The 21,298-nt window shown below is 49.2% G+C and overlaps 1 protein-coding gene across 3 annotated transcripts in view; it reads right to left on the bottom strand.

Annotated features, from left to right (window-relative positions):
* The window catches only part of WWP2 (WW domain containing E3 ubiquitin protein ligase 2), a 151,955-nt gene that overhangs the window by 2,130 nt on the left and 128,527 nt on the right, over positions 1–21,298 (bottom strand). For 2 of the 3 annotated variants that reach the window (XM_032854054.1, XM_032854055.1), the window contains 12 exons: positions 17,306–17,480; positions 10,308–10,362; positions 6,816–6,897; positions 6,128–6,256; positions 5,672–5,747; positions 5,298–5,369; positions 4,984–5,072; positions 2,974–3,133; positions 1,555–1,688; positions 1,089–1,229; positions 690–810; positions 280–384 (listed from right to left, as the gene is read on the bottom strand). In XM_032854054.1, the coding sequence (XP_032709945.1) occupies positions 280–384; positions 690–810; positions 1,089–1,229; positions 1,555–1,688; positions 2,974–3,133; positions 4,984–5,072; positions 5,298–5,369; positions 5,672–5,747; positions 6,128–6,256; positions 6,816–6,897; positions 10,308–10,362; positions 17,306–17,480 (1,339 nt within the window). Of the gene's footprint in view, positions 1–279; positions 385–689; positions 811–1,088; positions 1,230–1,554; positions 1,689–2,973; positions 3,134–4,983; positions 5,073–5,297; positions 5,370–5,671; positions 5,748–6,127; positions 6,257–6,815; positions 6,898–10,307; positions 10,363–10,773; positions 10,999–17,305; positions 17,481–21,298 lie in introns of those variants that run through there. The other variant, XM_032854057.1, reaches the window with a different exon arrangement.

Consider the following 21,298-nt stretch of genomic DNA (forward strand, 5'->3'; position numbering starts at 1 on the left):
CCTCCTGCCTGCAGGCTCCCCGCTGTCCCACCAAGGCTGACCACCAACGTGTCCTGTCAAGAGCCCTGGACACAGTCCAGGTGCAACAGCTCTGTTCATCCCAAGGCTGGGTCTCTCTTCTCCTTCCACAAAGTGAGGAGAGCGTGAGAGATGAGGGAGGTGACCATGCAACACGCATCCTTGAGCCTGAGATCGAATCAGGTCTCCTTCCTGAGGCTGACTCCTAAAGCCTGTCTGGACCCCTACCCCAACCTCCCTGGGATGGGCCCCAGGACCTACCTGCCAGAACCACTGGATCTGCTTGCTGTTCTTGGTGTAGTGTCGGTAAATAGTGTTCTTCTGCCAGTCGCTCATGTCTATCTCTTGCATGCCGCATAGCATGAGCTGCAGGGAAGACAGATGTCAGTGGCTCAGGGCCAGGCCCCTCCCCACTCACTAGCAGATAAAAGCATCCCGAACATCTTCCTGATCTCTGCTGGCAGCGGTAATAATAGGAGGGATATGAGTGTTGGATGTGGACCCCCTCGCAATAGTGTGAGAAACCCAAGCACAACTATCTACCCTGCGGCCTCGGTCCGGAGGGAGTGTGAGGCTCCACTGGCAAGCTTCTCTGGAGACAGAGTTTGCCAACAAAGGGCACGAATGCCCTGGAGGCCGGGGCTCAGGGTCCCAGCGACCTCAGCTCTCACCTCCAGCTCCTTCTCGTCAAAGTAGCGCAACCACTCCAGAGGGGCCACCTCATTGAAGCCATCCAGGAAGGCTTTGGTCTGCTCTTCCACGCCGCGGGTGAAACGCCAGTCAGTCAGCAGCCTGAAACCGAAGACCAGCCGTCAGGGGAGCTGAGACCCGAAGCTCACGTGCGCCTCAGGACCTGCCAGGAGGCTGTCACACAGCAGCGAGGAATCGGCTGAGAGGTGACCTGGGCACACACCCAGAGCCAGTCTGCAGCTGGCCCCGGGGCGGATGCCAAATGGGAGGCTGTGATCCCTGGTGAAATGTGTGGGGGGGCATGGATGCAGGGCATCCCAGAGACAAGGGTGGCTCTGCTCCCCTCCCCCCGCACTGGCTCTCCAGCACTTAAGACTCACATGATATACTCGTCCTTGTTCTCCTCTGTCACTCGGATGCTCTCACCACCTTCCTTGAGCTCGTGGGTCGTCACCTTGCCCAGGATCTCCATGTCCTGGATGAAGTACAGCTCTAGACCACACTCTTCCAGGTTGTTCTCTCTGGCGGCACAAGAGACCAAAAGGGAAGAGTTCTACCTTAGAAGGGGCCCCCCCCTCATCCTGCTCTGTCCCTCACTTCAGTGCTCATGGGATGCCAGGACTCACAGCCTTGATCCAGAGCAGCCGCACGGGACCTCTCCCTGAGGCATGGAGAGAATTCTGGAGCTGCCCTACAGGGAAACCTAGGAGCTGCACATCTCCACAAGCACTTCTAAAGCCCATCTGAGCGCAGAGCCAGTCTGGCAGAGAAAATAAAGGCCAGCAGCGCCTGCTCCCCAACCAGAGACCCCTCTCCTCCCAGCATGGCACAAGGGAGAGGACTCACTTGATCCAGACAATAGAATTGTAGAATTCGGGGTCAATAGATTCCAGGTCCTTCAGGGTTGGTCTCTTGTTGAGCATCCGCTTATAGAAAGGGAGGGTGAAGCCTGTGTCAATGAACTTTCCATGGTACAGAGCCTGAGGAGGAGGAGACATGGAAAAGGGCTTTGGTCTTCTTAGGACACTGCCTGAAGCAGGCTCTTGGATGCTCCACACCAAAGCCCAACTACTGCTACCTACCCTTTCTCCCCAAGAGCAATTGTGACCTTGACCCAGACTCTCATCACACCTGCAGACCACCAGGGCAAACAGAACCAGCCTACTTAGGAACCCAGTACCTGCCCAGCACACTTGCCCACCAGCTCCCTGCTCCAGCAGAGAACTGCCCCATGCTCATGGACAGCACAATGCCAGGTGGCAGCCCTGACTCACTGACACTCCAAGCTGGGCGGCAGAGGCAGCCAAAAATAATGCAGACGCTGTGGAGGGCGAGAGCTGGCGGGCCAGCGGTGAGTAACAGTCTAGGGTTTTACTGGTCTGCTCTGCCGGCTGCTGGGCCAGGCGGGTCTCTAGACCTGGGAAGAATGTGCCCACTTCCTGAGCCCAGCACCTTGGCCAAGAATTTCCAGACACGGGGAAGGGACATATTTAGTCATGGCTCTTGGGTTCTCGTGGGCAGAGCATTCAGGAAGTCAGGAAGAAGCAAAGGAAAATTAACAATGAAACATCTCAAACTACTAAATACGGCAGAAGGACTGTGGCTACCATGGGCTCCCCTTCCTCAATCCTGGCTCTCTACCCTCACGAGACACTCAACAGGATGCAATGACTCCCTCCTCTAGTCACACTGTGTCCCTATTTCTAGATAAATACGGGTACCGTGACTCCGCTTTCCCTCTTCACCCAGTCCCTGATGATGCCTCCTAAGTCCTGACCAGCTGGTCTACCAGGGCTCTCTTCTAAGCTACTGTTGATTCCAAATCCCCTTCCAGAAGGCCCAAGTGTCTCAGGCAGACATTCCCTAACACTCTCACCCAAGGGCCGTGACAAATGGTGGTAGCCTGCCCTGCATCTCCCCTCCCCCCTGCAAGAAAGACAGCATGTCGGCAGCGTATGTCATGCCAACACCCTCGACAGGGTGCATGCTGAAAGTTCAGTGATGCCCATGGCCCAGAAACCCTGGGCTATCTCTGACAAATTCCACACAAATCAACACAAGAAAACCCTCTCGAAGCCCCTGGGGATGCCCCTGAGGGAGCTCTGAACTATCTCCAGAACTCTCTCCAGCTTTTTGCATTTCCCGTTAGGTATTCTGTGAGAGGTGTGGAGCTCAAAGTTGGGGCATCCACTGCAGGTTGCTGTTGGTACATCTGGCCTCCTCGGCTGCACCCCTGTCTAGAGATCTCACAGCAGTGCGTCTTACCATAGCGATGAATCTGCCAATAAAGCGGAAGTAGGTGAGGTGGTCGGGGTTGATGGAGGAGGCAGGGTTGATCTGCAGGCAGTAATTGTTCTTCCCGGCATACTCAAATAAACAATACATGGGGTTGAGCACCTCATGGGACAGGAGGAAAAACCACTCCCTGTGAGAGAAGACAGAGAAAAACAAGAGTAATGGATCCCTTCCTGGACACCTGCACTGGAGATGGGACTCTCTTTTGCTGTCTTGTTGCGGTGAGTTTGGAGACACGGCTCCCTGGAGTCGAGCCCCACTGGGATGAACACCTGGTATAACCTGTATTCACGGCTGGTCAGTGAGCGAGGGTGAATCAGGACAACTGCACTTGCGGACAGTGCTCAGGAAAGCCTGCGTGCATGTCTCTGGGCTCCCCGACGATGTATTCCAGGACTTTCTATCCGATATCCAGTATGGCTGATGGCAAAGGAGCTTGTGGTACCCTGAGGCCACCATGTACACTTGTGTAGGCTGCTCTGTACAAGAGCACTATGTTAAAGTATCATAGACTTGCACATTTATTACAACAATTTTCCTGCATACAGCAGTCAATCTGGTTTTTTCCTGATAAAACCAAAGTATCATGACCATTTCCCAACATGGAAGTGTCTTGAGAAAGGGCATCTTTTTCTAAATCTTGCAGAGGTGCTGAAGAAAACAGCCCCCCACCCCCGTTTCCAACCTGAGTAGGCAGCATGAAAGGAATACACAGTAACACGTTCCTAGGTCCTGATACATGAAAACTCTGTAATCCATGCAGCCTCTAAATTTTTAAACCTCACTCCCATTAGCTACACAAAAGGCATCTCATTTCCCTTGCTCTTTGCCCTCCCCTCACCCCAAACCCCATCACCACGCATTTGTCTGAACCAACACCCATGCCGTGACATCTTTTTGTGGCCGAGGTAACAAGCTCAAGCCAGAATTCAGAGTCCTTTCAGGCTTGAGATAAACCAGCAGGGGGACATCCCAAGGGGGCCAGTCCCTGGCTGCTTGTGGCCAGGCAGACGAGGAGTCCTTCGATGCAGAGGGTGCCTCGGTATCCTGTCCGTGGTTCTACCCTGTGGTAGAACAGCATGACGTAACCTACCATAGGGTAAAACCACTGGCAGGACACAGAGAGACAGACACACACGGGGTGGGAGCCACACCACCAAGCAGAGCCTGGAGAGAAGGTCACCATAGTCACCACAGAAAAAGAGCAATTGATCCACAGGGGCCAGCAAGGAGGGCAGCACCACCAGCAAACAGAGGACCAGAAACAAGTGAACCCAACACCAAGAGAGAAGATGTCCCCAACACCAGGAGAGGTCAGTGAGCTGAGCAGTCACCACAGGCCAAGATGCTCCTTCTCCCTGCCAGGGACGTCTGCCCCATGATCCAACGCAACGTTTTGTCAGAGACTCTGTTAGCTTTTGTAGGTAGGCTAGGGTGAGGGCAAGACAATGCTTTAGGCTCTTTTTATGGGTATGTCAGCCATTTTAACTTTATTGACGCTATGCACATGACGTGTAGCTGAGCTGAATGAGGCCCTCTGGATGGTGACACAATTTATGTCAGGCACATGCCGATATACTAGGTATCAGCGATATACCTGCCCCAGCTGCCTCAAGAAGAGAAGCCTAGGGTCGATTGTTAACAGAAACAATAGGACACCAATATTTAACCCCCGTCCAACAGTGCAGCCAGACTGGTTCAAGTTCAGATACTTTGTTGCACCACTGTCCTAAGCCCTGCCCTCTGAAGCTCCCAGCCTCTCCACAGACCATTAACTAAAGGGTTAATGCCTAGCCCACAAGGGGACCCCAGGACCCTGCTCCGGTACCCATGTGGACCGGCTGTACCCACGCCCACTCCTGAAGGTGCGTGAGAATTCTGGGGACCAATGTGAACAAGGAGGCGGCGGCTTTCTGGCCCTGAGCTCTATAGGCTGGGGAAATGGGGTATGGCCCAGCCTTCCAGGGGTGCTGAGCTCACCTGGCGATGCCTCCATAGTCCAGGCCCTCCTCGCCACGCATGATGATGTAGAGCCGGCGGCGGAGGTCATAGGGCTTCATGTTCATGATCTGGGGAGACAGAACATTGTGGCCCACCTGCCACTCCTGCTTCCATGGCAGCTCAGGGGCTGGGGCAGGGAATTCTAAGTCCTTCTCTTCCACTGAGACTTGTCACCAAAGCCCACACCCTGGAAACTCTACCATGTGGGTTTAACAGAACATGTGACAGAAGATGGTGTGGTGTGAGGGGGCCTTCTGCTTGTTGGGTCTTAGACACCATGATTATTCTCTAACCTGTTGGAAAGAATCCTCGAACAGCGTCTGCCTGGAAACACTGATCTTCACATGACTGGGAAGGGCATTTGACTAAAAAAGAAAGAGAAAAAGAAAACACTCCGAATCAGGACCTCAGTGGTCACTATTCAGTCAGGTCTCCTGTGTGTATGATGAACAGGCTTCCCGTTTCCCCGGGCCAGTGGTGAAGAACCTGGTACCCTAGAAATGGGAGCTAGTGACTGCAGACGATGTCAGACAATGCTGCGGGCAGGACAGGTAACTGGCCCCCACCTCGGACGCAGGCATCCCAACATCTCTGTGAGGTTGGGAAATCATGCTAAAGTAACTCAATTAACCCCACCATCTGGGGGAGGTCCGGTCCCAGAACTCACGTGACAGAGGAAACGGAACTGGTGATACTTCCACCGAAAACTTCGGTCATAGGCACCAGGAGAACCTTGCTTCGTCCTAGGAAGAGGAAAGATGTTCTAGAATCCATGTGATTTCTCAAGAATTAGCAAAGGTTAGCCCCAAGGAAAGCTGATACTATGTTGAAGACCAGAAAGGCAGGCATGAAAGAAAGGAAATGACCGCCATTTCTGTAGACAGATTTGAAGAGTAAAAAGAAAAACCAGAAATAAAGCCAGACCTCTTGCTTTTAAAGAAAGACCACAAGTGTTATTCCAAATAAATAGGATAGCCCCTTCCTCCCCACCGTCCCGGCTTCTCCCACCATCCCCTCTAATGTGACACCAAAATTAGCCACCAGAGGGCAGTAAGAGGAGCAAGACAAGGATAAAACCCCACTGTGTGAACAGCTACTAATGTGGCCTGTGGGAAGTCCTTACCCAGACTCAAACCCAGGGCGAGGATCCTTAAAGGTGGTGGTGCGTGTATTGTGGTCCACAAAATAGCGTACCCCTTCACTGGTGTACTTCATCTCCCACCCTGGGGGCAATGCTGGTTCCTGGATCATCCTGGAAGCACGGGAAGAGAGGAATTAAGAGCCGAGCTCTCCTTCTGGGCCTCAGTGCTTACGAGGCTGGGGTTCCTGAAGTGTTGCTTTCTCTCTGCTTTCACCCAGGCCCCACACAGCCCTTGAGGGTGGGCCTTGAGGAAAGGCACCTGGTACCACCCAAGTCATGAGGACAGTTCTGGAGCAGAGAAAGGTCATCTACCAGCTCTGGGGGGACAGCTGTGGCCTAAGTGGCAAACTAGCTATCCTGAGACTCCACATGCCCCTATCCTAGACTAGCTTCTGGAGAAGTTCCCTCAAATCTCTTGAAATCACCCTATTAGTAACCTGCACAATTGGCAGAGAGACCAGCAACACCGGCCAGTCGGGCCACTCTCCATCCTTCGGGAAGTTCAATTTAAGAAGCCATGTTCAAGTCTCATTAGGCAGCAACTATATGGTAAGGATCCTGAGGCACTTGTGTGTGGCTAAAGATCCCAGAATACTGACCACAGAGGACCAACACAGTCCAAGGCACTTGGCCTGGAACAACATGGGGCCCACCCAGCCCAAGTCCTTACCCCTGGGTCCGAGGGTCCTCCCACTGGGTAGTGCGTGTGTTATGGTTCACGTAATACACCCGTCCATTGTCCTGTCTCTTCTCTGCCATGGGAGAAGAAAGAAAAGAGGACAATCAGCTTGAAACATCTTGAGTCCATGTCCACTTCCCTCTGGCTCCCTCCTCCTGAGCGCCAGGTCCAACTTTCTACCCCCGTTCCCAACCTGTTAGAGAAGTTTAACCGCTGAAAGCCTGGCTCACTCGCATCTGTCACTGGTAAAAAGGACAAAGAGAATCTTTCCCTATTGGGGAGTGGGGGAAGAATAAACCATTTCAAACTCAAGATCCAGCACTGTCTTTGGTTGGTTGATTTGTTGGAGAGAAGGGGGCAGTGTGGCAACAAGGAGGGGGAGCAGCCCAGCTGAAACCAGAGGCGTAATTACATCCAGCTGTGTGCAGAGTGGAGGCGCAGCCAGCCACCTCTCAACCCCAGTCCCCACCCCAGGCCCTCACAGGCTGGTCTCTGGTCCTGCAACTGCTCCATCCAAACAGGACCATTGTGGGATGGCTGCATTTCCTTCATATCCTTTTGATCAGCGCTCTGTACCACAGGGCCTATCTACCGCCCACCCTATCTCTTTCTCCTTGCATGAAGGCAGAGCTTTGTTCTAAAACTCACATCCCAGCAAAACCATGATGCTGCATGTGTGCGATAAATGCCTGGGGCCACGGGCACTTACAATGCCTATCTTGTGCTTACACCTAAGTGTGCACTGCAAGCCAGGGCAGTATTTGAGGGGGCGGGGGGCTCAGGCATACGGTCTCTGTCCTCTGGACAATCTTTGCTCTCTCCCCTCTCCTGGGGCTTACATGCTTATGGGTGGGAGTCTGGGCAGACCCAACATTAGCTGGTGATTCCAGGCTTTGAGAGGCATTGAGAAGGATGCCCCATCAGGTCCAAGCAGCCAACAGGCAAGACTAGGGGCAAAGGTTGTGAATGGAAGAGAGGTCACCTTTCCCAGGAAGTTCCTGAGCCTTCAAATCTATTTCTGTCCCCCCAAACAAATGATATGAATGGCTCTCCCTCTTTTACAATTACATGGTGAAATTAAAGAAATAAAAATAATTAGTTACAGAAGCTACAGGGAAACCAAGAGCTAAAAAGGGCACAGAATCGAGGAGCCCACTCCTCTCCCTCAAGCATCAGGCTACAGCGTTCCCAGCATCAACCCAGGGTCTTGGTCTCTCTCTGCCTTATGTGGTATCCATTACACGTGTGAAATTTTTAAAACACAGATGAAATAAAGAAAAGAAGACGCCCAAGATTATGACAGAGCTACCAACACCTCTGCTCAGTTTATGGGACTGTCCCACAGAAGTTGGGCTTCCCAAGAAGTTTCTGAGGAACAGGAGAAGATGCTCCCATCCCAGAAGCTTCTGCTTTGAACTAGATCCTCTGTGTCTGCTTGGCCAAGGGCCAAAGCCAATGCTCATCATCAGGCCAGGGGATCTGTCCAGCCGGCCTGGGGCTAGCTTGCCTCCTTTAGGAAGAAACAAACTTGGAAGCATTTAGTCACATGCCAGGGTCAGGGCCGCTGAAGAGACGTCGATCTAAACCTGAGGTGTCCTGACCCCTGGGTGCGGGGAGAACCGGGGCTCTCTCCTGGAGGAGCACAAAGGGCCCAGGATGGAGAGCAGGAGGCCCAGGAGATATGATCACAGGCTCCCACTAAATGTAATTCTCACTTGATTCTGCTGCTCTTTCTGTTCACTCTGAACTCTCCTTGCAAAGGTGGCCCTGTCTTGGCCCATCCCTGAAAGAGCCAACACAGAGCCCAAAGGATCTGATTAGGAAAGCTCCCGGCCCTCGGCTGGATGTTCTTTTTTCTCAGTTTCATACCGCTATGATCTTGTGTGTTTTCCTGATCACATGTAAACACCACTGACTCCATGGCTCCCCTTCCCATCCCAAACATTTCACACGTGGCTTCTGGGAGCTCTTTTCGAGGTGCTAGCGCTGCTCTTACTTGGCGACCATCATGTAGCAGAACCGGTACAGCAATCAAGCACGTGACTCTATAGATCCAGGAACGAGATGGGTCCCTGGCTCCAGGTCACAAGCGTCTACTGGCTGTCAAACAACATCACGGACTCTTGCTTAATCGGATGCGCTCTCCCCTGCCTAGCCAGGGATCCTGTGCTCGACTCCTCATACGTGACTGGCTACCGGTCTCTGAGACACCGGGGAACTTTTATCAGTTCAAAGAGCCAGGTGGATGATCTGTGTACCTAAGGGATTCCCTAGCTGAAAATCAGGAACTGTCTGGAGGCTCCGTTAACCCATATGCCCCCCCGAGAATGCCTAAGAGGTCCTTCCAGAGCTCTGGAATGCAGTGGTAATTCACTAAGTGACAGCCTGTGGGCCTGGGGCGGGCCGAGGCGGCCGGGGGGGTGGGGAGATACAGTGAAGCAACCTGGTAAATGACTACCAGGGAGTAGTGTGTCTCCACCGGGGGTTCTCGCTCAAAAGCCAAACTTTTCCACATCATGGTCATCCTATCATTTGTCCACATCTCTGTCTTTATTGGGGAGCGAGCCCCTGCCCGATTAAATACCACGCGTGCATACCACCAAAGCAGCATTCACTGTCCTCCACTGGCCCAACCAATACATTAAATCCAACACCTGCTGATTCCTGCAAAAACCTCCCTCTTCCATCCCCAGCGACTCTTGCAGTACCCAACGAAACCCTGCCCCAGCTCTGAGCTGCAGGAGGCGCTGAGTCTATCTCGTGTGGCCCCTTTTTGCATGAGCACGCCCTCCCAGAATAGCCACAAGGCCCATAATCTCTCCCAAGTCATGGATGTCCATCCTTCCTACTCATTATTGGCAGATCACAGCACGGACCTAAGATTCTCCAGTGTCAAAGAGAATCCAGCACGGTACTATTAACCAGCAGCAGTGTGCTATCACTGACTTGGCACCCAGCGCTCAACTCTCTCATCGGCTTCCCTCACAACTGTGTCACAAAGAAAAAGGCGGCTTTCTTTAGTCAAAATCAGGATGAAGTCCAACATCTCAGCTGCAAAGAAAGGTTTGGTGAGGTGGCTCCTTCCGATCACACAGCCACAGACCTGAAACCAATGCACCAGCGAGTAAGCCAACACCAGTATGCCTTCGCCAATGACAGGTTGGACGGTTGGGCAGACAGTTTAAGGTCAGGACCAAAACCCAACAGTCCCATGGCTGCCCAGGGACTCTGTCCACAGTCTCATACGCTGCTTCAGCCATGGCGGGTGAATGCTCCAGGGGTGCAGGGGAACCCCACTGCTTTCCCAACCTTCCAGCTCCAATGCCTGTAACCGCTCAGGCTGGGCCTCCCCACAGAGCATGCTGGCAAGAAGCGAAATGGGAAAATGAGGGCTGGGAGTGAGGCAGACTCTCAGGGAAAGACGACAGAGCACGGAGGAACATCGGCTGACAGACGGCTGAGTACACAGAACTCGGTACTTACCCCAGCCAGGAGGGAGGGGGCCCAGTGGGTCATGGTCAGTCGAAGTACTTGAAGACTAAACACAAGAAACACAGCAGAACATAGAGGTTAAAAAAAAAGCCAATGGTTTAAAAATAAATGGACCGATAAAAATAAAAATGCCAAGGACTCATTTCCACATTTGAGCACTTTGTACAGGCTACAGTGGGGCCTGAGGTGACATCAGCGCCTCTCGGAAGTTTTTCTCAAAAAAGAAAAACCAAGAAAGAACCCCCCGCACGGAGGGCCCGACAGGTTGTGGAGAGGGTGGAGCGAGGGGGAGGATGATGCGTGCAGAAGAAGGTGGGCCAGGGCAGTGGAGGAAGAGAGACGGCCCCAGGCCTCAGACCAGGCAGGAGGGCCCAGAGTGGATAGCCCCGCAGGCTCAGCCAGTGCCCTGCTCTCGGCTCCTGCTCCCGGCAGCCGGGGCGACTGAAATCACCACCACCTCCAACTTTCTCCAAGAACCACACACGGGAGGGGAAAAAATATCGCAGGCCTTTCCAATGAAATCATTCCCACAAGTCCTGCCCACGCCCAGAGCTTCCTGGCTGGGGGCTGGGCCCTCCTCCCTCCACCTCCCTCCTGGGTGCCCTGGGAGAGGGAGCAGCCTCCCAGCAGCCGTGGTGCGCACACCCAGCCCAGACTGAGGGTACATTCATGCCCCAGGCCCCTCACCTCCCCCAGGAATGTTTTGCTTCGCTTCACAAAGCACCTTTATTCTCCTCCAGCCTGAACCTGAAGTTGCTCAGTGTTCTGTGTGTGCCTGTCTGGGGAGGTGGGGCTGGGGGCGAGGGGGCAAGCGAGCAGGAGAGACAGGAGAAAGAAGGGGGAGAGCGGACTCCAGGCCTTCAGGGTCACTGTTTACATTCGAGCCCCCCACCCCCAGCCTAATTCTGCTGGGAGATCCATGGGGCAGGGCTGCAGTGGACCAAGAGTTCTCATATCCTGCGGGGAAAGGAGCTGCTGTCAAAAACTCTTCATAGTTAAATAAAACAAGTACTGTTCTGTTGTTGCACACTTGCTTGCTTTTTTCTTTTCTTTTCTTTTTTGCTGAAGCATTTTTATTTCACTTACTAAAACTTAATCGTTGCATGAAGGGATCAAGTTCTCAGTGCAGACTTCAGGCTGCCTGGCCAGCTCTGTCTGGGGGCGACAGAGCCACACACGGGCAGGACGATGAATGGGGCTCAGTCTCAGCTTGAGAAAACATTGGTGGAACTCAACTGCCAATGCACACCCCCCACCGCCGACCCCAGCCCACCCCTTCACAGGCGGCCCTCCACCCCCAGCTGAAAGGACAGAGAAACTTTCTTTCCAAGGTGGCAGCACAGGCAATTCTTCCAAAGCAAGTTCCAACAAAGATGTTTAAGTCTTGAAACCATAGGTTCCTTGATGGAACAGAGCCCCCTTTCAGCAAAGGGTCTCCTGCCCAGCAGAATGAAACTGCACAAAGGTGTGGGAAGCTGGGCTGTGCTCAATTTAGGGCCCTGGTTACCATCGTCCTGGAGGACGTGCTCAAACTTCCATCCCAATTCAGATTTGTCTGGTGGCTACTGGAAAAGAGCTCCCAAATGTGACATCTCCCAGAAGCCATTCTGGTGAGAGTGCGGGGGTGGGGGGGGGTGTTGAAGCAGCTCATAAAACCTATGTTCCTCCAACCTTGTTAACACAGAAGAGCAGTAGCTATAAAAGCATTCGGTAACAGAAGGAAAGGAGCTAACTTGTGAAATACGTGTGCATTTCAGATAATGAAGCCGAATAGAACTCACTGGGTAATGAGCTGTAGCAAAAGGGAAGAAATACAAAAAAGATCATTTTAAAAACATAAAAGAAGCATTCAGAGCAAAACTGCTGCTTCAAATCTTTTTTTTTTTTTTTTTGGAATGAGTGGATAATCCATAAAGCAGTCACGGGCTCCAGTGGGAAATCAACTCCCAACTGGTACCAACTGGGCTTCAGGGGACTGACAGTCATCTTCTGCGTAACTCGACAGATCAACAGACCAAACCATCTTTACTAACAGCCTTGCTGACCCGCATTGTACTAGAAACCAAAAAATATTTATTGGCTAGCAAACATTTCCTTTTCCAACACCACAGCACCTACAGTGCAGGCACATGACTTAAAGAACAGCTGATCAGATGCTCCCACTCTGAACTTCCGGGGACCGGCAGGAAAGCATGAGGTTGGGGCAATGACTCACTGTTGCAGTGGAGCCCACTGTCCACGGGAGCAACGGGTGTTCAATGGCAGCACAGCAGGCACCGCCCTACACAAACTATTCCTCTGCCTAGCCTACCCTGGTTTCTGCCAGAGCTTGGTTCCTCGTCGTCCTGTTCATTCTATGAACTACCCACCATTCCCATTTGGTAAATTCCTTTTCTGCTTAAGTTTAACCAAGTGGATTTCTATTATTCATCAAAATCAACCATGACTTGTACACAAAGCATAGGGAGGAAATTAAAAAAAAAAAAAAACCAACTCTTGTCTCTTTCTTTTCTTTCCTTTCTTTCTCTTTCTCTCTCTCTCTTTTTTTAAAGTAGGCTCCACACACAGCATGGAACCCAATGAGGGGCTTGAACTCCTAACCCTGAGATCAAGACCTGAGCTAAGATCGAGTCGGACACTTAACTGACTGAGCCACCCGGGTAATCCAACCTTTTTCTTGATCCTTGCCTTTTTTATATCTTCATATGATGTTGGTTCTCTTTCGTGTACTGTTGTTCTTTTTTTTTTTTTCTTAGCATTGTCCTATTCTCTTTTTTTTTTTTTTTAAGATTTTTATTTACTTATTTGACACACAGAGATCACAAGTAGGCAGAGAGGCAGGCAGAGAGAGAGGAGGAAGTAGGCTCCCTGACGAGCAGAGAGCCCGATGTGGGGCTCGATCCCAGGACCCTGGGATCATGACCTGAGCCGATGGCAAAGGCTTTAACCCACTGATCCACCCAAGCTCCCCTAACATTGTCCTATTCTCATCCTATCAGATCCACACCCCCCTCAAAACCTGCGAAAAGGGGAACAGAAGAGGAAGCAAGAGAAAAGGGAAAGTGACCAGAGATTGAGAGCATGAACAACACATGAAAAGTCAATGAAAGTGGACACTCACAACAGTCTGACTGCTTGCAGTTAAAGCATAACACAACTACTCTAGACATTTCTTCCCTAATGTACACAGTACAACCTGAAAAATAAGAAAAGGAAGTGGAGAGAAAGAAGCTGAAGAGAAACAAAAAAATAAGAGCTACACATCATGGTCTGAAAACCAAAACCCCACATCTCCACTAAGTCAACCAACTGCCCCTTCTCTTCTCCCACATTTCCCCTAAAATGAGAGATCATAAGTATTGCTTGGAGCACAGCCAGAGAAGCACAGAGAAGGGGGAATGGAGGGATTACAGAAGGTATCAGAAGAAAGATCCTGGGATATGCAGGTGACTCTAAGCGACAAGACAGTTTCCTTTACCAGTAGCAATAGAAAGCAACACTATCGAATCATTTTCCTGGTAAATGTCCCGTGGTTGGGACATCTGAGGTGCAGGCCGTGAGCCAGACAGCTCACGTTGAGTTCAGTTCCCTGAGGGACTAAGCACTAAGTTCCAGTAATATTTTAAGATACAAACTCAGAAATAAAGAATGTCTAGCAAACACAGCCGAGGGCAAGAAAGGCTCTGGGAAGGGCATAAAGGTTACTGTATGGAAGGCAGGCTCCTTTTTTTCAGGATCCACCCCGTGGGTGCAGAACAAAACCCAGGTGTTTGAGAGTTCAATCCAAGGGGCTCTCCGCAGAGTAAGAAACGAGAGTTGTCTGTTTCTGGAGAACGCAATTTGGCAAGCACACATCGGGAGCCACAGAATGATCATGTTCAGTCCTGGGGACACTGGCTACCTCCTCTAGTTCTTTTTTTTTTTTTTTTTTTTTTTTAAGATTTTTTTTATTTATTTGACAGACAGAGATCACAAGTAGGCAGAGAGTCAGGAAGAGAGAGAGGGGGAAGCAGGCTCCCCGCTGAGCAGAGAGCCCGATGCGGGCCTTGATCCCAGGACCCTGGGATCATGACCCAAGCTGAAAGCAGAGGCTTTAACCCACTGAGCCACCCAGGCACCCCTTCCTCTACTTCTTAAAGGAGGACCAAAGTGGGGGTTACGGGAGCCTCTCAGAAAGCAGTAGGCACAATGCACGTGAATGGGGGGGCAGCCCCACAGGTCCACAGCAGGATCACAAAAGAGCAGGCACCGTGAAACTGTGAGAGCAAAATGCAAGTATGTGTGTGATGCTCACAAGAAACGAAGGCATGCCGGGGTATCGAGAAACAGAAGCATATCAGAAATGAGGGAACAATAAAAGAAATCAAAAAACATGTGTTGAAGCCGAGGGCAGGAAGGAACTGTGGGAGACTGCGCTGTGGGGTTCCCCTGGCTTCCATCTTGAACTGCTCTTCATGTTCTCTCTAGAGCAAGTGAAGAAGAACGAAGTCTTGGTTTCAGCCCAGCAGGAGAAGGAGGAGGGGAAACCACTGGTACAGTATCAGCTCTTAAGTCTTCCGAGTCAAACCCTGGGCCGAGGCCAAACCCCAAAATAACTGTATGAAAGCGAGGCTTCTTACTTGTAACCAGGACATGGCACCACAGCAAATGGGGGGCAAAGCAAATCCAGGGGAGAGGGAAGTCAACAGAGACACATTGAAAGCTGACCCAAAAATGATTCCTAACACGTTTTTCAATATGAATCTTGTTTCACAGAGAAAAAGGAACAATCACCTCCATCCAGAACCCTCCTGAATCCCCAGCCAAGCTGAGAAAACCAGGTTAGAGTACTTAAAAAAAAAAAAAATTTTTCCTTCAAGGGGACACTCCAAGGTGAAGTTCTACCTCTGTGTGCCCAGAATGACACTGCTAGAGTGACAGAGGCAGGCCAGAGGAATGAATGAAATGGATGTTCCAAAAGACCAAGTGAATGCGACCCCGAGAACCTGCCCTTTCACACACCAAACATCTCAGTCAATTAGCAGAACATACTTGGTGCATTGTGGAGAAAAACAAGATTCCTTTAAGAGATTTTTTTTTTTTTAAATTAGAGAAGCTGAGTAAGCAAGGAAACAAAATGACTGTGAGACTTCTAGAACGTGTCCTTATCTCTAAGTCAAAGGATAGAGACACCCAGAACTTTCTAGTTTTTCAGCTACAACCACCCAAGAAAAGAGCAGGTAAAGCCTTTGGGCCCTTGCTCTGGAGGAATGGTTTTTGAAAGGCAGAGAATGACTGATCCCACCCAGTTATGTAACGTGCCCAAAGGGGATGCCAGGCAAGTGCGAAAAGGGCTGTGGAGTGCAAGTCCGTGCCTAAGAACCCCGAGGGCACGGATCAGAGCCAGGCATTACAGCTCATCTTGACACAACATGATGTGACAAACTGTGCTTTCTGTATATCCATACTAGGGAAACTGAGGTTCCTCATCGGTTTACTTGCTATACGATGAGCATGAGCCCCCACAGATGGAAGAGAAGGCAGGCCAGCCCAGGGAGATAGATCCCTTGTGGTTGCTGGTGTAGCTCCTGCTTTGGGTTAGAAGCTGCAAACAAAGACAAACCTGATAAGGAATGCTACTTGGTTAAACGGAATTAAAGATTTTCTGAGCATCTAACTAGGCAAGTTTCTAATTTAAAAAGGTATTGTTGTGGGCTTAGAGTTTATGTCAAATAGAAACAATGTTGACTAAACAAGGTGATTCGATGTTGTGGATCAGGTCAAAAAGTTTCTAGCCTCTAAGTCACTACCTTCTATAGGAATTCTAGTGCAGATCCCAAGCTTCATGTTCAAGGTGTCGTGAGAATACACAGAGTTCCAGTTTGGGAATTCCCCTGTTCCTACCAAAGAGGCTGTGTGGCTCAGTTTCCCTCAGCCACCACGTCACTGGTAGAGGCTCTAATGGGACGGAAGGTGAGGCTGGGAGGGTTTCTGAAGGGACACAGTACAAGAGGCCATTAGTTTATTTGGAACCACAGCACTCTGAATTCTAGAGTAGGAAATCTAATGCTGTTCTGTAGATAATGACTACAGAAAGCTTCCAGTCAGTGATTAAAATGGCAGTGATAAATGCTGAGAAAAAGCCCCTCTTCTCAAACCCTTCACAGTGACTTTTAAAAAGTGGTCAAGCAACAATGACTTTTGAAGACTACTCTGCTGGGAACAGGCAGTACCGATCAGAGAAGAGAGCAAAGCCAACACACAGAACAATTCAGAGGCTGCCCTAACTGTTCAGTTGGGTGGGACGGAGAAAAATCAGGAATCAGATAGAAGGAAGTTGAACCAGAGCAAGGGTCAGTAAATTTTTTCTTCTATGGGCCAGACAGTAAATATTTTAGGCTTTATAGACTAAATGGTCTCTGCTGTAACTACCCAACTCTGTTGTTACAACATAAAAGCAGCCAGAGTCAATATCTAAACTACTGGGAGTGCTTCTGTGCCAATAAAACTTTATTTACAAAACAAAATGTGGGCCAGTTTGGCCCATGGGCCATAGTTTGCCAAGCCCTGATTCAGATCAATTTTAAAGGTCCTCTATCCTTGAGAATCTGTCAAATAAGAAAGATCTAAAGAAAAACAGTAGCAGCTACGAAAAGGATTTGGGTGGCTGTTTTGTTCTGAAAAGTAGGGGTATGGGAGAGGTCACAGCTGACCTTCAGGTTTCAAATTAGAATAAATGGGCTTAGAAGGAGGGACCAGAAAAGAAATCCGGTCTTGGAAGAAAGACGGTATCTCGAATCCTTAAACACAGAGGCTAGACATTGAGTTACTAAATTAGAAATAATGGAATTTGAGGAATTTCACGGTGATGCGTAAAATCTCCAGAGCACGGATGTTCCCAGCCATGGTTTTCCCCGCTCACCAAACAGATCAACGGCTGCTGCGTGAGGTGGCACATTCTCGGGTGCCGGGAGGCTCCACACCCGTATGGCGAGCCCCCGCCCTCTCACCTGGTAGAGGAATCTTTGGCTGAAGTGCTGCATGGCGCCCTGGAGCTGATTGCGCTGGGACTGCCACTGCTCGTAGTTCCGCACGTACTCGGCTGTCGGGCGCTGCCAGGTGGTGGTCCGAGTGTTGTGATCCACATAGTAAAACCTGCCTCGGGGGTCTGTGCGCTTTTCCCAGCTGGAAACATTAAGCTCAGAATGAACACAGGGACCACCCACCCCGACCCTCAAATTCCAGAGACATCCCAGGATGGCCGGCAAGGAGGGACTGAGGGAGGGTTTAGCCTGGTGTCTGGCCCGGGAGCCTGGGCAAGCAAGCCCCGGTCACGGAGGCTTCTGGGGCTTACGGGATGAAAGCCGTCATTTGTGGCCGCCTCTGCAGCCACCAATCCCTCCTCACTGTTAGCTCCTGATTTCCATTTAGGAGATTGTGTTTTTCTGGGGAAGGTGACTTTCCTCCCAAGTGCAAAGTGAACAGCTGACCGGGTCAGGAGTGGGCATGTGACCTATGCTGAGCTTAATCAAGGCAAATCTCAAGACTTTTGCTAGGAATTCTCAGAAAAATGTAGTCTCTCTTCCTTGCCAGATAGGACTGAGAAAGTATGCAGTCTGAGGAGCCACTGGCTGCCATTTTCGACGTAAACACAATATGAGGTTGACCCAATAGATGGCAGAGTACAAAAACAAAACAAAACAAAACAAAAAAGCCAGCCCCTTGGTGAAATTGCTGAGTCACCAGATCAGGGTTCACTTGATCTAGAATTTTCAGTTACATTAGCCAGTGAATTCTCTTCATTATTTAAGCCAACTTGGATCCCAATTTTTGTTCCTTGCAACAGAAATCATCCTGATATAAAGTGCCAGTGCAAACATGCTGCATCGTCATGAGAAGAAGAGTTGGTATGAACAATGGCAGTATTCTCTACATTATTTTTAGTGAGAAAGCAACCTTACCAAAGTACTAAAACACCTAAAATACCCACGGGCAAGGCAAGGCTAGAACAGATGGTCAAAATCTTCATCTGTGGTTCGTAAGTATAACTTGATTTGCACACACTGAGGGAAGAAGTGATCAAGAGAAAGTAAGAGAGGGAACTTTGTGGAATGATGGGAATGCTTTAACATTTTGCTGGAGTGTAGATTACACGAATGTATGCATTTGTCAAAACTCAGCCAGTTACGTTCCTGAGATCTGTATATCTTACTGTATGTAAATCATAATTCAATTTTAAACAGTGAATTTGAATCTAATCAAGCCTTCATATCTACCTACCAGTTTACAGGGAAGACAAGGGATAGAGGAGCATGTTACCCAACACCTCAAGGTCACACCAGTCACATTCAGAATATAAGAAATTCTACGGAGCAAATGCCATGGATCTTCAAGAAATAAATAGAATAAAATAAGAAAGGGTGGGAGACTTATAGATTGAGAGACTTAAGAGACATATCAGTCAAAAGCAACATGATGGTCTTGAGTTTGAACTGGACTCAAATCACACTGTAAAAACAGTTTTAAGACAACTGGGGAAAATAGAACACGGATTGGGTATAATGACATGAAGTAAGGAAATACTGTTAATTTTGTTGGGTGGGATAATGGTATTTCAGTTTCGTTTTTGTTTTTAAAGTAATCTCTATGCCCAACGTGGGGCTCAAACTCATGACCCCGAGATTAAGAGCTGCATGCTCTACCGACTGAACCAGTGAGGCACCCCTAGTTTTGTCTTTTTTTTTTTTTAACCCTTATCTGTTAGAGATGTATGTGATGTATTTATGGTTCAAAGAATATGACATCTGGGATTTGCTTTAAAATTCATCAGTCGCCTCCCCTGAGAAGTAGGAGGTCACATGAAACAAAATGTTATTGTCAGAACCAGGTGGCGGTTACAAGGGATTCATTGTACTACTCTCTCCAATATGCCTGATGTTTGCATTATAAATTGGAAAGGGGGAGAGGGACAAAGGGGCTTAAAAAGATAAGAAAGAGATACAATTGAAGAAAACAGCACTAACGCAATACAAAGGGAACCAATAGGGATTACACTGTATGTGTTGGAAAGTCTTTGTTCCCTAACTACCTTCTCATTTCATCTTCTCTGAATCCTTATCTTACTCATGTGCCTACCACGCTTTGGTCTGCTTCCTCAGTTTTCAGTTAGCTTCCTAACTGACTTTTTTTGGTCACCTCTTCAGTGATTCTTTTAACTCAAAGCCTCTCTAAAAATGGCTTCTCTTCAAGGAGTTCCCAGTCCTGATGGCCAGTGCCCACACTGCATCAGAATTCGGCCTGCTAGACTGCACTGACTTCATGACCTACTGTCACTTTGGACTCAGCTAAATGCCACAAGCCTCTTCCCAAACCTGAGTCTTCCCCAGTGTTCCTCCTGCCAGTCCCCTTCCCAGGGGTGAAGCTACCCCATCACTCCTGGCTCTTCCCTTCCTGCTGATGTCAGTAAACTATTCAACACTTCTGGTGTTATCACCCTCCCTTGACTTTCCATTTCTATGTCCAACTATCCCCAAACAAATCTCCCCACTCTGAGCCAGCCTATAAACTGTCATCGGGATAATCACACCAGACTGCACCACCCCCCTCACCCCCTGCTTGTGTGCAATGCTCCTGCTCAAAAACTTCAAGTGACTCCTCATCACCCTTGAGTCAAAACCTCAAATTAGTATTCAAGGTTCACAACAAACTGGAACCTTCCCACCCTTCTCATAAATCCTCTCAACTAGTGACTTTTCTTTTTCTTTTTTCATCAAAGGAATCAAGTATCAAGAGTTAACAAATACAAATAGTTCTATAGGAGGTACAATAAAAAACAGCATCTCCTTCCCTACCTCTCCCCATTGCCGATTCCTGCTCCTGAGAAGCAACAAATTTCCATTCTCAATTGTTTCTTCTATTTACAGCCATATTGCTGAATAACATGCTTCTTCTATTATGTCTTGATTTCTGTCATATTAGACATTACCTGTGAACCTTCCGCCATTGGAGCTGAGCACTGAGTTATTCTATCCCACCCCACAAGACACACAGTGCCCTCTCCTCCCCCAGCCTTCCAATTTAGAAAATCATTGTAAATGAATAGTCAGAGTTTGTATTATGACTTTGTAGAATACTAGAAATGTATTTCCTTACTTGTACAACTTTTTCTTTTTTTCTGAAGTTAAAGAACTATGCATTTCATTCTGCTTGATTTGCAAGAACCTATCACTACTGCACCCCCAGATTCTCATAGCGCAGGTGGCCTCTCGGTGTCAGTTAGATGTGCCTCACCACGTTTCTCCAGGCCCACTTCATCCTACGCGGACACCTGTCCTCCAGGCCAGCTCTACGTCACTGACCTGAGTCAGCTTCCCTCACCTTCCTTATGGGAACATCTTTGGCCCCTGAATGGAGTCCCCTGTGTCCTGCATCTCATGACTTCTTTCTTGGTTTCCTCTTGTCTGGTGGAACAAACCATCTAGTAGCTTCTGAGAAAGAATGCACCAAAATGAACCATTTGAAACACTAAAGATACCTTAATTTCAACCCTCAGGGCTGTTAAGATGACTAGGAATTGATTTCCAGGCAGGAAATAATTTTCTATCAGAATTTTAAGGATCCAGTTCCATAGCTGGCTGTTGAGACGAGAGATGGTATCCTTGATTCCTGGTCTTTAATATGTACCCTACTTTCACCTTCTGGGGCCTTCTGAGATGTTCTCTTGCCATCCCAAAATTTCACTAGAATGAAATTCTAGGGTCACTTCTTTTCCCATTCTCTGGGTTGGGCATTTGGTAGGCCCTTTCAGTTTGAATACCTTACCTCTCAATTCCAGCAAAATCCCTTTCATTCTTTCTTTGATAATTTCCTATCCTCTATTTCTAGTTCTTGCTAGAACTATTCATGAATGATGTTGAAGCTCCTAGACTCATCCTCTAATTTTCTTATCTCCAACATTATCTTTCAATCCTGTAATTTTTATTTCTGCTGTTATATGTAGTTGA

This window comes from Lontra canadensis, unplaced genomic scaffold (assembly GCF_010015895.1).
Source record: "Lontra canadensis isolate GAN:19392208 unplaced genomic scaffold, GSC_riverotter_1.0 scaffold8, whole genome shotgun sequence".
Taxonomy (NCBI): Eukaryota; Metazoa; Chordata; class Mammalia; order Carnivora; family Mustelidae; genus Lontra; species Lontra canadensis.